Source organism: Manis javanica, chromosome 9, assembly GCF_040802235.1.
Source record: "Manis javanica isolate MJ-LG chromosome 9, MJ_LKY, whole genome shotgun sequence".
NCBI lineage: Eukaryota > Metazoa > Chordata > Mammalia > Pholidota > Manidae > Manis > Manis javanica.
Window position 1 is genome coordinate 101,282,888 of NC_133164.1, and position 17,321 is coordinate 101,300,208.

The 17,321-nt window shown below is 37.4% G+C and overlaps 1 protein-coding gene across 1 annotated transcript; it reads right to left on the reverse strand.

Annotated features, from left to right (window-relative positions):
- Positions 1–4,325: 4,325 nt before the first annotated feature.
- IER3IP1 (immediate early response 3 interacting protein 1) lies at positions 4,326–16,170 on the reverse strand. Its single transcript, XM_073213020.1, has 3 exons — positions 15,985–16,170; positions 5,421–5,522; positions 4,326–4,664 (listed from the first exon to the last, which is right to left on the reverse strand). The coding sequence occupies exons 1-3, from the start codon at positions 16,073–16,075 to the stop codon at positions 4,609–4,611; spliced, it is 249 nt and encodes an 82-aa protein (XP_073069121.1). The 5' UTR covers positions 16,076–16,170; the 3' UTR covers positions 4,326–4,608.
- Between the last annotated feature and the right edge of the window lie 1,151 nt (positions 16,171–17,321).

Here is a 17,321-nt window from a genome sequence, read left to right on the forward strand (position 1 = left end):
TCCACTATGTGTCCTAGGTGCTTGCACACAATGTTTTCACAATATCTGACATCTAATGACCAATCAAGGCCAAGGAAATTTTAGCAAAAAATAATTCCATTTTGATTAGTATCAAAATTTTATATTGCTGGTAACTTTGAAACTATAAGACAATGAAAAAGTGATTTAGTTCACAAAAACACTTTACTTCAGAAGAACATCTTTGAGGTTCATCTAGAATCAAAGGTTAGTGATCTGGACAAGATAGAGATAAAAGGCTTCCAAATTGGTAAGGAAGAAGTTAAACTGTCACTATTTGTAGATGACATGACATTATACACAGAAAATCCTAAAGACTCAAAAAACTATTAGAATAACTGGATTCATTAAAGTTTCAGGATACAAAATACACAGAAATCTGTTGTGTCCCTATATACTAACAATGAACTACCAGAAATCAGGAAAACAATTCCATTTACAGTTACATCAAAAAATACAATACCTAAGAATAAATCTAACCAAGGAGATGAAAGACCTGTACTCAGAACCAAGATGCTCATGAGATAAATTAGAGACACAAAGAAATGGAAATCTTTCCCGTGCTCATGGATAAGATTTAATATTGTCAAAATGACCATCCTGCCCAAAGCAATTTACAGATTCAATACAATCCCTATGAAAATACCAATAGCATTTGTCGATGAACTAAAGCAAATAATACTAAAATGCATATGGATCCACAAAAGACCCCAAACAGCCAGAGCAATCCTGAGAAAGAACAAAGCTGGGGGGATTACGCTCCTTGACTTCAGGCTATAGTACAAAATTACAGTAATCAAACAGTATGGTGCTGGCACAAGAACAGACCCACTGACCAACAGAACAGAATAGAAAACCCAGATATAAACCCATGCATATATGGCCAATTAATATATGAAAAAGGAGCTATGAATATACAATGGAGAAAGGATAGCCTCTTCAGTAACTGGTGTGGGAAAAACGGATATATGCAAAAGTATGAAACTGGATTATTGCCTAACTCCATAAAGAAAAGTAAACTCAAAATGGATCAAAGACCTGAATGGAAGGCATGAAACCATAAAACCCCAAAGAAAACATAGGTAAAAATCTCTTGAACATAAGCATGAACAATTTTTTTCCTGGACACATCCTTGGGCAAGGGAAACAAAGCAAACATGAACAAGTAGGACTACATCAAAGTAAAAACTTCTGTACAGCAAAGGACACCATCAGCAGAACAAAAAGGCAACCTACAGTATGGGAGAATATATTCGTAACGATTTACCTGATATAGGGTTAACATCCAAAATGTATAAAGAACTCACACACCCAAAAAACAAATAACCCAATTAAAATATGGGCAGAGGACCTGAACAGACATTTCTCCAAAGAAGAAATAGATGAGCAACAGGCACATGGAAAGATGCTACACATCACTAACCATTAGAGAAATGCAAATCAAAACCACAGTATCACCTCACACATTAGAATGGACACCATCCAAAAAACAATGAATAACAAGTGTTGGCAAGAATGTGGCAAAAAGGGACCCTCCTGCACTGTTGGTGGGAATGTAAATTGTTGCAGCCACTGTGGAAAGCAGTATGGAGGTTCCTCAAAAAACTAAAAATAGAAATACCATTTGACCCAAAAATTCCATTTCTAGGAATTTACCTGAAGAAAACAAAATTCCTGATTCAAAAATATGTATGTATTCCTGTTTATTATTTACAATAGCCAAGTTATGGAAGCAACCTAGTGTCCATCAATAGATGGATAAAGATGTAGTAAATATATACAATGGAATATTATTCAGCCATAAAAAACCTGCCCTTTGCAATAACATGGTCGAGAGAGTAACTGATTGATAGTAACTGTATTAGTGGGGGTGAAGATTTAATAATATGGGTAACTGTTGAACCACTGTGTTGTACATTTGAAATGAATCTAAGATTGTGTATCAATGATACTTCAATTAAAAAAGTGATCTGAAAAGAACATATAAATCATCTGGAGATTCCTGTTCTGAAATAATTAATCCTATTTTACAGATGAGGCAAACAAAAACAACTGAGATCTTAGGAAGTTTGTCTTAAGTCACAGGATAAAGTTTGGCTGGCCTATTACTGTCTATCTTGTTACTGCTCATATATATTTTTCTCTCATTTCATGAATATAGACACATATATACACAAGTGGTTGCATATACCTGTAGACTGACTGCAGATCACACTGCTTACACTATCTAAGGCATTGATTTAAAAAAATACTGTTTAACTACATTTTAACTTGAGTTTTGTGGAAGTGCCTTAGGAAGCTTAATAAAAGTGGGATAGAGGTTGAACAGTGGACATTTAGGCCCCATCCCTGCTGCAACTAAAAATAACTGGACCTGCTCTTATCTGTTGTAGATAATGGAGCATTCCAGTTCTGTTATCATTCCTTTGAAAACTCTGGTTCTGCTGTTAACAATCAAGTTTGAAAACCACTGTACTTAAGGATTAGAGTATGACTTTGATTACTACCTGTTGTCTATAGCCAAGATCCTTCACCACAGGTCTGAGGCATACAGACATAAGGTCAGAATACATTAAGACCGTAACAGCTTGGATATTTGGAGTCCAGAATGATTACAAATAGTTAATACTGAGAGTGGCTAAAGGAGAGGATGTGGGCAAGCAAACACGCACTTAAGTTTCTGTCAACTAAAACAAGATACTATGGCTACTGAATCACAACTGCCCTGGGGCAGTCAGGCATAACCTGTGAAAGCTCCCAGGCCATCTTTCAGGCACATTAAAGCTAAAATATGTAAGTGGTCTCCAGAGATGAAATTATTTTAATGTTCAGCGCTTCACTTTCCTCAAAACTGCTTTATTGTAGAATACTCTGATCCTATGCTGTTGTGATTGCTCCCCAGTGGAGTGCGAACTTGGACAGTTCCCCAACACTAAATGAGAATGAAGGTGTGTCGTGAGGTCTTACCATGAAAATGGAATCAGGCTCAGGTTTTTTTCTTTATAATATTCTGTATGGCCTGTGGAGAAATGGGAGTGCCTTCAATTAGCTGCTTCTTTTGGATCTGTTCAGTGTCAGACTCAGATCTTTGTAAGGCCAAAAGAATATTGCCTCTAAGTGCTAAATATGTTACTTGAGCCAAACAATCAACTAAGAATTCCTAGTACACTGCTTTTGTTCAGGAGGAAGCAGGCAGCCCAGAGATCATCCATATCTAAATCAGGCATGGCCAACACACATTGAATACTTGGTCCAAAGTTTTAGAAGTAACTTAAAATATGGATGAAAAATTGCTCATGAGTCTTCTTGATGCATATCAGCAACTCAATTTTCATTAAAGAAAAAAATTGATTGTGAATGTTTACTTTCATTAAATCTATGCTCAAGTGATTTTGCAGCAAAGAACATATATAAGAAGCGTTATACACAAAATAATTCAGTTAACACTAACAGGTAAATATTAAGGTTCAAAAACATGTGTTTGACTTGGAAACTTAACTTTATTTACAAATGTTCTCCTATAAAGATGCCATTCCACCCCTTTAAAATACTGTACTGACAATTTCCAGCATAATCATTTACATAGTTTTTAATCTTTGTGCATAAAACTGTATTATGGGATAAGCAATTATGGGGTGGTTTATGACCTAAAAACAAAACAAAAATAACTTATCTAGTATGAATGCTCTATTGATAGAACGATGAATTAAGAATCATTTCCCCAATGTGCTACTCCTCAAAATGAAAATTTATGATAATGTTGGGGAGAGGTAAATGCTTTACAATAAAGTCTTCTCACATGGGTATAGTTTAATTTTGATTGTTTAAGACTGCTCTTACAGGCCAATATTTATGCTGATTTTAAAGTCATTACTGAAAAGGGCATAGACTTTCTACATAGATTTCTCTGCCAGTGAAAATACGTAGATACTGATCTGGTTTCATCACTCAGGCCAATTAATAAAATAACAAACACACGAAAACAACTTGAAACAAAAACACAATCATCATGTATCTATCTGACTTACAAACTTAAAATTCTCCCTCAAATCAGAGTATTGCTCCTCAATAGTTACTATAAATTTGCGGATGATATATATAGACAAAATATTTAACCAAAGAGTTCAAAATAAAATTATCCAAATTACCTATTTGTAATTACTTTAAAAAATCCTTTAATTTTTATTTAGGAAGATAATCACTCACACACCATAGCTAAGTCACAAAGAACTTCAAAACCTTGAAAAAAAATTCATCCCTGAGAAATGAGAGAAAAATCTCGAAAAACACAGAAGTGACCTGTACCCTTTTAACAATTTTACTAAAGCATGAACTTTTATTAACAGTCAGCAATCAAATGTATTTCAACCCTGTACAATTACTGCCTCTGATAACCTGATATTTTTGTAATAAAACTGTAAGGGCAACATTTTTTAAAAAATCAGATAAATAGGGATTCTGCTTTTATTGTCAGGTTTACATTTTTGTCAAGTCCAAGGACAGCCAGCTATAATAGGTATATTCCAATAGCGACTGACGCAGTAACTTCTGCTGGCATCTCTTCGTATGCATCTCCATTTCCATCGATCTTCACCCAAATAATAAAAGTAATACAATTGCAACTGAGTTTATTATTATCAATGGCACTGCAAAGAAACAAAAAGTTTGTTACTATAAAGAAATACCAGAAAAAAACTAAGTGACAGTTACCAGTACCAGAAATATCTAAAAATACATCATAATCATTTTGCAAATAGTTATAACAGAGGAACATGCACTGGATCATAAAATCCAAAACTTATTTTAAAGAGGCCTTGTGTGACTGGGGATAAGGGTTACATTGGTACTAGATTGATATGAAACATCTGTGAAGATTCTGGCACAGCTATTGGACAGAGGCAGACTCACATAATGAGTGACACTTGACAGTACAAAGATTCTACAGCTTCATCAAGAAATTAAGAGTGAACTTATTTATCATTCTTTCCAAACTTGTGATCAAACCAGCTAACAAAGAAAGAGGGTGACAGAGAGATCCTAATATTAATGGTACTAAATAAAAAGTTTTGAACTGTTCTTTCTTGAGTTGTTCTAAAATAATTTCCAAAAGAATGGCAGATATGAGACCTTTATTTTTCTCTTGCAAGCCTTTCAGGACTCTAGATGACTTTACTACTTGGAAGCAAGAGCTTCCGAAAGGCAAGAATATGACTTTCAGCTCTGAGAGGTAACAAACAGACAAACAGATTATCAACTGGTTTAGATGAAAGTAAAGAGCAGATTAAGAGAGAAACCAGTAACTTTTAAGCCATAAAGCCAGGCTAAAGAGAAAAATATTCCTATTTCAAAAATGGCAGTACTCACATTTAGATTTTTTGCTACGTTCCCCTGGATTTTCTTACCTCTCATCACAGTTCTTACAGATCGAATAAGGTTCATTAGCTGAGATTTAATTCCTGGCTCCTCTCCGAATCCTCCAATCCCCTGGTCTGTTCCCCAGCCAACTGTATAATACAAAGATGATAAGCTATGTCAAAATTTATTATGCACTTGCCTTGTTTCCTCATTAGTCATCTTCTAAAAGATCAGTGTGGGCCTGTGAAAGGTATAAAATATAAAGAATATAAGGTCATACGACTTAAAACATTACTGAGTCAAATTTTTTGGAGGATATTTTTTATTTTTGGTAATGAGCAGCAACAAACATTTCATTTCCACTTATAAAACCAACTAGTCTAAATTATTCCATGGCATTTAAATTGTGGTACCTTCACTACTATTTTTCTCCTTTTTAAAAACTAATAAAACAGTCTTCAGATGAGAACTGAATATTAAAGCATATTGTCAAGTTGAATACTTAGCTCAACTGATAACTTACAAAGTCCAATGTAATTTTCAGTACAAAAATGTTACAGCTGAGATTCACCGTCTACATTAACTTGGGGAAATTTTAACATAAATCTGCTATGGCTTGGTTAGGCCTTCAGCACGTGCTCTGTCCTGCCAGCAGGGGCACATCTTTTTCTTCCTTCATCATTCCTGGTCATTTCTTAATTGTGAGGTAAGGAATTTCACCACTACTCAACTTATTCTCTGTAAGTGAGTCACTTACCTAATCTGTATGCATGTGTGTGCGTGCATGTGTGTGTGTGTGTATACACACACACATATATCCAGGATATATCTATACACACACATATACATCCAGAATACATATATATATATCCTGATATTATAAATCATTATTTCTTTATCTATCTGCTAGGTTTTTTTTAATTGCCTTAAAAATTCTTCCAAAGATTTACATGTTCTTATTCCTGCAATTTGTCCTTCTCTTTTTTGAGGTCTACTTTTCATATCTCACTTGGCTACACATTTTTATCCCATCTGATTACAGAGTTTAATTCCTGAAATGCTAACCCTTAAACTTGATGACAGAGAACAACTCTTTAAGAAAGAACAAGAGTATCAGGAAATTAAGATTTCACTTTGCCTAATCAACTTTTATTTGGTTGAAATAAAGGTTATATAATAGTTACTTAAAAGTCATATCAACACTGAGATACTTGGGACGAAACTGATTTAAACTTGAGTCCACCACAGAGTTGATGTGTTTTGACTCAAGGCCTAACAGGTTGTGCTTACAGCCTTCCCAGTCCACAGGGGTGTCACTCTTTGAGCTGTCATACTATAAGCACCACCACAGTGGCTACAATTACAGCCTCTACTATCCCTCTCAAGACTCAACAGATGCCTCCGTAATCTTGCTGCTGCCTTAATCTCGAGTTTCTCCTTAAAGGGTCAGATCTTTCTATTTTACAATCCTGTGATGATTCCCACTGCAAACTCCTTAAATTGACATTCTAGCCCTACATTCTACCGCAACCTTCCAAGTATTCTATTCATACTCAATTACCCACTAATTGCTGAACATGTTAAAGGTAGTTTCTGAATCTACCTACGTCTGACTTCAATGTCAGGACTTTTCCTAATTCCCTCTCATGTCATAATAACGCTTCCTTCTCTTTGCTCCCCAAGGAGCCCTCTGATGGTAGTGACTTTGTTCTCCTTCTTGGTTGGTTGTTTTCAAGTGTCTCCTATTAGATTATAAATTCCTGGAACACAGGGACCGAATTAAGCCTTTCTTCACCTTTCCACTCTCCCGCATCCCTACCCTCACCCCACCCCCCAGCAAGTGCTTAGTAAATGTCTACAGAATTAAAGTGAATTAAAGTGGACTGAGTTAATCTGGGACAAGGTAAATTAAGATAGATTTTAGAATCATAGATAGGCCTTCCAAAGAAATCTATTTCCTCATTTTTAAAACACAGAAGTATAACATGACCCAATCATTCCATTGTAGCTTTAACGGAAGATGGAAGAAATCCTCCAGTATCAAATGTACACATCTATCAAAGCTAAGAACAATTTTAGAAGATACACTTGCATCCTGCCTGGATAACATTACCCACCTATTTCTGGGTCTGCTCTCCCTGAAAAGCAAATAAGACACTGCTTCTCCAACATTTACTTTTGCTGTATTACCCGTTTTACTACAATTTCTTTCTTCCAAGTCTCCACTTGGAATTTCTTTCTTCTCACTTCTCCAGTAGCTCAATCAGCAGTCTCCACTAAATGGCATAGTCCTCTTTTTGTAATCTAAGTTCAAAGATGTAGTATCAGCCTTTAGCTACTTATAATGTAAAAACTATTCTGATATTAGTCTTTCTAGACATTCATGACACACAAAATAACCGCCCAGCATCAGCGCTGTCATTCTCCAGACAGTGTAAGTGTTGAAGGAATATTTCTGTGGGAAAGCAGAATGATGGGGATAATTCCCTGACTAGTTTAGTCTTACTCATATAAACCTACATAACAGCTCTGCACAGTAAGAAAGAAACAGGGGGGTAAAGGAGGTAGAGGAGTAAAAAGTACTTTATGGATCATGTACTCAATTTTCATCAGAAACCATAATTTCCAAGTCTTTTTTTCTTTCAAACCTGTTGCAAAAAGATGTTTAAATATATGTATATACATAACAAGAGGAGTGACTTCCATTAAAAATGTATTTTCCTACATTAAACTGCTCTTCAACAAAACAGGATAAAATTCTACAATATGGGAGTACCATAGTTTAAGCATCAGCATTGAAGCAATTTTAAAAAATAATTCTCAGTGACTTTTAGCCTACTTTCTATTCTTATGCCACTAGAATGAAAAAGAAAACTGAACTTGGGTAGAGAGTAAATCATCTGTCTAGATATTCCAAAGGTGATAAGTAAAAGACCAGGTGCCAGGGATTATCTTTTATTATAAATAGCTTTCCCTGCAGCTGCTGCTTATGGAGTCTCAATTGTTTTTCTAAGGAACAAGGTCAAAGCTTTAGTTGTTTTTGTTTTTGTTTTTTAGGAGAAAGATTTAATTCTGTGGATTTCTTGTCACTTCCATAGCTAGAGAGCCTAGGAGAAACCAGCCAGCAATAGTTGCTGCTGTAATTTCAGGAATATATTTAAACAGAATATGTTACTAATTACAAACAACAGACATGTTCTTCCCTGCCCAGATTTCAAAGAATCACAAATAAAATGGCAATCCATTCAGGTTCAGTCAAGCCCTCAGCAAGATACATTCTGATGAAAAAGTACTAGCCACCAGTTTTGAGGGCTGACTGACCTTGGGCAAATCTCAGGCTAAAATCAGTTTCTATAAAAGAGAATGAATGTGCTTTATTTTGTCAACGTTACCAAGTCTGCATGTGAATCAAAGGCCATCATAAATGTCAAAGTACCTACACAAAGAACTCTGCTAATATAAGTTTTAAAAAATAACTGATCAAAAAGATCAATGCAGAAGTAAATGATCTGGTTTACTTAGACTAATCTCTCTTGGTTCAATGTTAATTCCCAACTCATAATTTCCACTTAACCCCTCATGAAATTCAACAAATGCTTTTTAGGAATATATATTTAAAGAGAAACTTACAAGTCCACGTGGTTTCCTCAATGTTTTATAAACTGCCATGTTCATACCATGTCTATCATGCAAAGCCTGTGGAATGCCTCACTCATGTCTCTATACAATTATGCAGACCTGCTTTACTGTTTAAGAACTACCTACTTTTTGAATGCTCCCTCTGTTACTTAGGCACACACAGCTCTCACTATGCTAAACTCTAGTATTATATTGGTGGAGAAGTCATTTAAACCCTGAATCAAATAGCAACTTGTAATATTTCAACTGTTTGCTATAAATTGAATTGTGCTTGACTCAATTATTCTAGAAGTTTTTAGTAACTCCTTAGGATTTTTTATATACCAGATTATGTCACTGGCAGTAAGAGACAGTTTCACATTTTCAACCTCACAGTCTCGATGTCTTTTTTTTTTTTTCCTTGTCTAACTTCCCTGGCTAGAACCTCCAGCACAATGTTAAACAGATGTGGCAAGAGAGGATATCCTTTTCTTACTACTAAAAGGGGAGAGTACTCAGTCTTTCATCGTCAAGTATGTTAGTGTGTGGGGCAGGATTCATAGACATTCTTTTGTCAGTAGATGTTTCCTCCTATTCCTAGTTTGTTAAGTGTTTTTATCATGAAAGGGTGTTGGATTTTGTCTAATGTTTTCTTGGCATGTATTGTGATAATCGTGAGATTTGTGTTTATTAATATGATGAATTACATTAACTGATTTTCAAATATTAAAACAACCCTGCATTCCCAGGGTAAATCCCACCTGGTTTAGTTTGCTAAACCAATTATTTTGTTGGTAAGTTTTGTCTCTTAAGTTCTTAAAATACACTGGTCTGTAGTTTCTTTTCTTGTGATATCTCTATCTGGTTTTTGTATCAGACTAACACTGACATCACTGCAGGAGTTGGGAAGTCCTACCTCATCTCTATTTTTTGGAAGAGTTTGTGAAGAATTGGCATTAAGTTTTCTTTAAATGTTTGGTAGAATCCAGCATTAAAACCCAGGCTTTTTTTTTTTTTTTGAAGTTTTAAATTACTAACTCAGTCTCTTTACATGTTACAGGCCTAATCATATTTCTTATTTCTTCTTAGGTCAGTTCAATAGTATCTATCTATCTTTCTAGGAATTTGTCCATTTCATCTGTATCATCTAGTTTGTTTGCATACAATTGTTGATAGTATAATCCTCTTCATTTCTCTAAGGTAGTGATGTTTCCCTTCTTTCATTCCTGATTTTAGTAATTTGAGTCTTCTTTCCTTTTCTCCTGATCTGGCTAAAGGGTTGCCAATTTTGTCGATCTTTTCTAAGGACACGCTTTTAGTTTTGTTGAGTCTATTGTTTTTCTACTCTTTTCTACTCTATTTCATTAATTTTTACTGCAATCTTTATTATTTCCTTCCTTTTTCTTTCTTTTTTTTTTGGAGGAGGGAAGGCAATCAAATGCCATAGATTTTGACTGTCCTGAGATTTAATAGATTTTCTTGAAAAAAATGTTTCTCCATCGCTGTATGCTGTTATGACAATTCCCAGATGCTTAAAATGTTTGCTTTTCAAATAACTGTTACTAGTTATAGCTGTTTCATTGTAAAGAGGGTCTCTGGAGATCCTCATGTCACATTTTGGAAGTGCTCTCCACTAACAATTGTTTTCCCAAACAATCCAATGAAAAATGGGCAGAGGACTTGAATAGATATTTTTCATATTAGACCTAAAAATGGCCAAGTACATGAAAAGCTGCTTGATTTAACATCACTAATCATCAGAGAAATGCAAATCAAAACCACAATGAGATACTATCTCACACCTGTTAGAAGTACTTTTATCAAAAAGACATGAGATACTACAGCATTTTACTACACTGATGGACAATGACTGCAATGGAGTGTGGGGGGGGTTTGATAATATGGGTGAAGGTAGTAACCACAATGTTGCTCAGTGAAACTTCATAAGATTGTATATCAATGATATCTTGATAAGAATTTTAAAAAAGAATACAATAGAAAAAAAAGACACAAGATAATGCATGCTGGTGAGGATGTAGGGAAAAAGAGAACTCTTGTGCACTGTGTATGGGAATGTAAATTGGTACAGACACTATGCAAAACAGTGTGGAGGTTCCTCAAAAAGTTAAAAATAAAACTACTGTATGATACAGCAATTGCACTTCTGGGTATTTATTCAAAAGAGATGAAATCACACTCAGAGAGATATCTGCACTCCTATGTTCACTGCAGAATTATTCATGATAGCCAAGATACGGAAACAACCTAAGTGTCTATTGACAGATGAGTGGAAAAAGAAAATATGGTATATGTGGACAAAGGAATATTATTCAGCCATAAAAAAGAAAGTGAACTAAGTGAGATAAGTCAGAGACAGAAAGACAAATAGTATGTTATCTCACCTGTGAAATGTAAAAACATCAAATTCATAAAAACAGACGAGTATGATGGTTGCCAGGGGTAAGTGGTAGGGGAAATGAGGAGATATGAACAAAAGGCACTAACTTTCAGTTGTAAGATGAATAAATCCCAGGGATCTAACATACAGCATGGTGACTATGGTTAATGATACTATATGGCATACTTGAAAATTGCTATGAGAGTAAATCTTAAATGCTCTCATTGTATCACCAACAAAATGATGATCATGTGAGGTGAAGGATGTGTTAACCATCCTTATATGGTAAGTACTTCACAATATGTTCATGTACAAAGTCACATCTTAAAATTACACAATGTTGTAATTTAAAACAGAATGATTTTTCACTTTTAAATGGTTATAGTACTATTTTATAGCTACAATTTTGCCTCTTCACCCACAAAGTCTAAAATATTTTTATGGCCCTTTCAAAAAAGTTTATTTTACCCTCCCCACTTAGATCTACAATGCTCTTGAGGTAGAGAATCAAGATCATTTATTTCTTTTTGGACAACCCATTAACCCAGAATCATTTATCGAAAGGCCATCCTTTCTATCATTGCTCTTCTGCTACTGCTATCATAAATTAAGTATCCATATAAATATGGGTGGGAATTTGGATTCTCCACTCTGTTCCATTGCTCTATTTGTTTAATAACCTTTTAGTAAATTTCTTTCTGCTAATCAGCCAGAATCAGCTTCTACTGCTTGCAACCAAGAACCCTGATAGGAATGAATTGTTTCAGGACTCAATTCTTGAACATCTCTGAGAGACAGCCTTCATTCCAATGGTTTAAAATTACTGGTCAATGCAGAAAATCTCCCACATATAAATCCTTCCTAAGACCACCTCCCTTCTGGGCATCAGACCTGTATATGCAAATGCCTACATGACATGGCCCCTTAGAAGTCTTAAAGGTACCTAAAAATAGGCTAATTTCCATTCCTATTTCACCACCCCGCTTGCTTTGAACGGTTATTTCCGTAGGAAATGACTGTCCTATTCAGCCAGGAGGTTACATTCCCATGGTTATTAAGCAGTTTCCCATGGTTATTACGCAGTTCTCTGCCTTCAAGGCATTTATCCTAGACTCAACAAACTGTGTAATTATTTTTAAGTACCTTAGGCCTTAAGATATACCAGAACAGAGACATTGTGTCATGTTACCTGCTACAACTTTTCCACCTAGCTGATAGAGCTTGACCCATTTTTTAGAAGAAAAACTTTCTGCCATCAAATCTAGGAACCTCCTGCTTCTCTAGTTAATCCTTCTTTCTTTTTCAATTAATACAGTATCCCACCTCCTACTTAATGCCATGTCCTCCGTCTATGCCTTAGAACCCATCCCTATCCACCTTGTGAGAACCCTTGAGCTACCAATTACCTCACTCCTCTCATCTTTTCTTTTTCTTTCATTACTTGATCCTTTCCTTTGACAGTTTTTTTACCTTTAATTATGAAAGTTTTAAAACATACTGATCACTCAGATTTAATAATTAACTTTTGTCTTACGTGCCTCATCTTTTTTCTTAGATACTTCAAAAAATAACAGTATTTCCCTACATAACTACAATTTCATTATCACACTTACAAAATGTACAGATTCCTTACTATCATCTAGAAGTAGTGCATATTCAAATTCCATAAAATGTTCTCCAAATGCCTTCAACAGTTGATATGTCTGAATCAGAATTCAATCAAGGTCCAGAAGCTGCATGTGGATATCTCTTTTACATCTCACTCTTTTTGTCTTTTTATACTTTGTATATTTGTCTCAGTGGTAACTCCCTACCTTTTTCATGGCACTGACTTGTAAGAAACTTGGCTAGTTCTCATTGTCATTGCTGAAACATGCTCAGCCTCTACTTAACAAAACCACCACGACGAAGTATATCCTTGCATCCCCTTCCAGCTACCTTTTCTTCATTTCCCCCCAACTTAGTGATAGTGGAGGCTAATCTTTCTGTCTCTGTTTTATCACTTTCCACTCCCTTCACAACTCATTCCAATCTGGGTTTTACCCATTGTTGTTAACTGCTCTTGTAAAATCTTCAACGACCTCTACCACCCTGGACCCTTAGGACTACCCCAAGTCTTCATCTTACTTGGCTTTGCAGATCATTGCACTGTTGCACTATCCTCCCTTCTTCAAACACTCCTTGGTTTCTGTGGGACCCCACTTTTGAGGTTTTCCCATCTCTCTGTTTCGCTCACTCATCAACTTCTCCTGTCAGCTCTTCTGTTTCTACTTAAACATTAAATATGGGAAGAGATTCTAGGATGTCCTGGTCACCAGTTCTCTTTGTACTTTCTTCTCTCCCTGAGCTTTCTCTCTTCACATGGCATCCTTTATCATCTGTGGTTGTCAAACTCAAATTTCATTCTCCACTCTGACTCTTGCTTCTGTTTTATAGACTTAAGTCCAACTTACTATACTCTACATCTCCACTTGCCTGCCTCACACAAATCTCAAAGCCAGCATGCCCAAAATTTATTTCTTCACCTCATCTAGAGAGATCTTTGACTTTTTTCTTCTCTTATTCCAAATGTCCAACCAGTAAATTTGACCTTTTCTACCTTAAGGGATTTCACAAACTGGGTGGATTAACACAACAAAAATTTATTTTCTTACAGTTTCGGAGGTCAGAAGTCTAAAGTCAAGGCGTGGCAGGGCTGGTTCCTTCTGGGAGCCCTGAGGGATAATCTTGTCTATGCTTCTCTCCTAGCTTCTGGTCCTTAGTGGCAATCTTTGGCAGTCTTTGCCTCTTAGCTGCATCACTCCAGTCTCTGCCTGGGTTGTCACATGGCCTTCTTCCCCCTTGTGTGTCTTTGTCTCAGTATCTCTCTCTCCTTATAGGGACATGTCGCTGGATCCTGGGCCCATTCTAATCTAGGGGGATTTCATCTTAACTTGATTGCATCTGTAGAACTTATTTCCGAGTAAGGTCACATTCATAGGTACCAAGGACTAGAACTTCAATATATCTTTTGGAGGGACACAATTTAACCCACAATATGATCCCTTCTACTTTTCTGTATAGTATAATGGTGAAGAGATGGGCTCTACAGGCAGACTGCCTAAGCTGAACCCTAGCTCTGCCACCACTTCACTGTTGTGGTCCTAGAAAAAGTGACCTACTTTCCTTTGTGCCTCAGATTTCCCATCTGTAAACTGGGGGTGAAAATAGTACCTACTTCATAGCGTTGTTTTAAGACAACAAAGGGTATTCTCAAAGTATTCTGTGACAAATGACGCACATATATTAACACAAGTTAATATTTGTAAAGCACTTGATACAGATCCTAGCACATGGTGTTACAAGTTATTATTTTTACTATTCCTACACAACTGATATCCACTCAGCATTTCTACTTGCCCTATTTGGAATGCTGCATCCACTATTCTACCCTTCCAATCCGATCTCCACACTGTAGCCAGAGGAACTTGCAAATCTGCTCATGTCACTGCTCAGCTCAAGACCCTGTTTTCACTTGCCCCAATTTTCACACGTGCTCTTAATTCCCACTCCCACCCTCGCAACTTCTCCCAACCCTCCACCTTCACTAGTTAATGTTTACACACATCGGATTCCAGGTTAGACACACTTCCTTCAAAAAGCGTTCAAAGATTCACAAGTTACTATCGATCTGCACTTATCTTTCATAATGTTCTGCATACTTATAACCTGTTTGGTTTTTATTTAGATTAACTTCCATTAGAAGAACAGGATATATGCTGTAACCTCAGAACCTATTACATGGACCTGTCACATACTTTATGCTCAATACATCTAATCTGAAGGAATAAATCAATCATTCTTGCTCATGGGTTTGAGTTTTAGTGATTCTACGAGACATACCTAGTATTCTGTGACAAAGGATGCACGTCATGCAGTATCCTACCTTAATTCTGCCTCATACATCAAGAAGCGGCCTGCCCAGGATAGCATGGAGATCGCTGTATCGTGACGTCCGGGAAGGCATAACTTATGCCTTCATTTTTGTATTCTTAGATTCTAGCCTGGCACACCGTGGACACCCAATAAGCTGTGCTGAATAAACTTTTCTTGGAACGTGGTGGCTGGATGTCGTGATCATCCCAACGCCTTCCCTCTCCTCTTACCCCCACAGCCCAGGAACCCCCATGGCCGTCCATCACTTCTTTCTTCTCATTACCTAGGCTCAAAGGGAGCCACGCCCCTCGTTCTTTCACTGAGAACTCAGACCCCAGGTTTTTCACCGTAACAAGGGCCACGAGAAGTGAGTGAAATTACTAACCTCAACGAATTGCAGGTAGGAGCCTCCGCGGCTCATCTCTGTATCACCCCCCATCCCGACCTCCAGGGTACCGCACACAGTGGGCTCTGCTGAACCATCTTCACCCCGTTGTTAAATGCGAAATTGGTGAGACAAAGGGGCTCGACTCTTCTCATCCCCGCCCCCAAGGAAGGGCTCTAAGAGACAAGCGCTCGGCCTCTGGTCTGTCCCGTCTTAGGCTGTCCCCTCACGCTGCCTGACTTGGGTCCGCGCCCTCTGGGCTCCGCACCCGCAGCCCGCCCGCTGCCCCACTCACTGTTCTTGAGGAAGCGCTCCTCGTGCAGCACGGCGATAGCATTGACACATAACAGGGCCGCCTGCAGCAGCGAGTACAGGGTAAACGCCATGGCCACCCGGAGCTGCTCGGAGACCTAATTAACTCCTCTCCCACCGCCGCCGCCGCCGCCGCCGCTAGAGACGTGGCACCGTTCCGGGCTACGCTCTCCTACGGGAACCGGTGAGGCCCAAAACACGCTCAGCGAGAAGCTCCGCCCCCATCTGGCTAAGACCCGCCCCCTGCTTACCAGCCGCAGGGAGTGTCTGCTTACTAGACCTCTCCTGTCCAATGCGGTAGCCGCCTGTGGCTACTGAGAATTTGAAATGTGGCTGGTCCAAGCTGAGGTGCTGTTACTGTAAAATACACACTGGATTTCAAAGACAGGATGAAAAGAACGGAAAATCTCCCAATAATTTTTAAATGTTGATTACACGTTGAAATGATATTTTCAATTATTAGAAAGTAAATAATTAATTTTTACTATTTCTACTTTTTAAAAAATGTGCTATGAGGGCGTTGATAATGACATGTGAGGCTGCATTGTATTTCTACTGGACAGCACTGTACTAGATGCTCCCAAGAACTATATAACATGTTAATATTCCTATTTTATAGATAAAGAAATAGAGACTTTGGCAAATATACTTTTCTAAAAAATTAAAATAAAATAACTTGTCTTGAAATTAGTGAGAAATATTCTCTCCTTGATCAAACTCTAACCAGGCTCCTCTGAGCCCTCTTCTTGACTAGGCCTCAACCTTGGTGTATAAAAACTACAGATTCATAACACAAATGATTTCATCCACTCCTATACCCCACATTAAAAGACTTAAACTGACACTAACATAGTTGCTAACAGCTCAAGACCACATCCCCAGGATGACCCTAGACCCCCTTAAAGTGCCTGAGAAAGCTCAAGGCTGCCAAAAGAATTTACTGTTTGTTTTAGTAACACCTGAAAATAGGCCCCATGATGCTTTCTTAGAGCATTTACTAAAAAGGGCCTGCGATTGTGAATTCTTCCTTTGCCCCTTTGATACATACATGTATCTCCTACAATTCGGTAGGGTCTTTCTCAAGGACCAGGATGGAGGCCATTCCAATTAAATGTAATCATCAGAAGGTTAGAGCCTCTGACTCCCAGCCTGGGTAGTAAGGTAGAACCCTAATTTTCTGATAATTGCCAGCCAACAGATGCAGCTGGCCTAATTAACATTTATAATGACCACCTCTTTGCAATTTTTCACTTCCCTTGCTCTACCAAGTCCTTGCTCACCCCCTTCCCTGCTGCCTCATTCTTCCTTTAAAATGCCCAG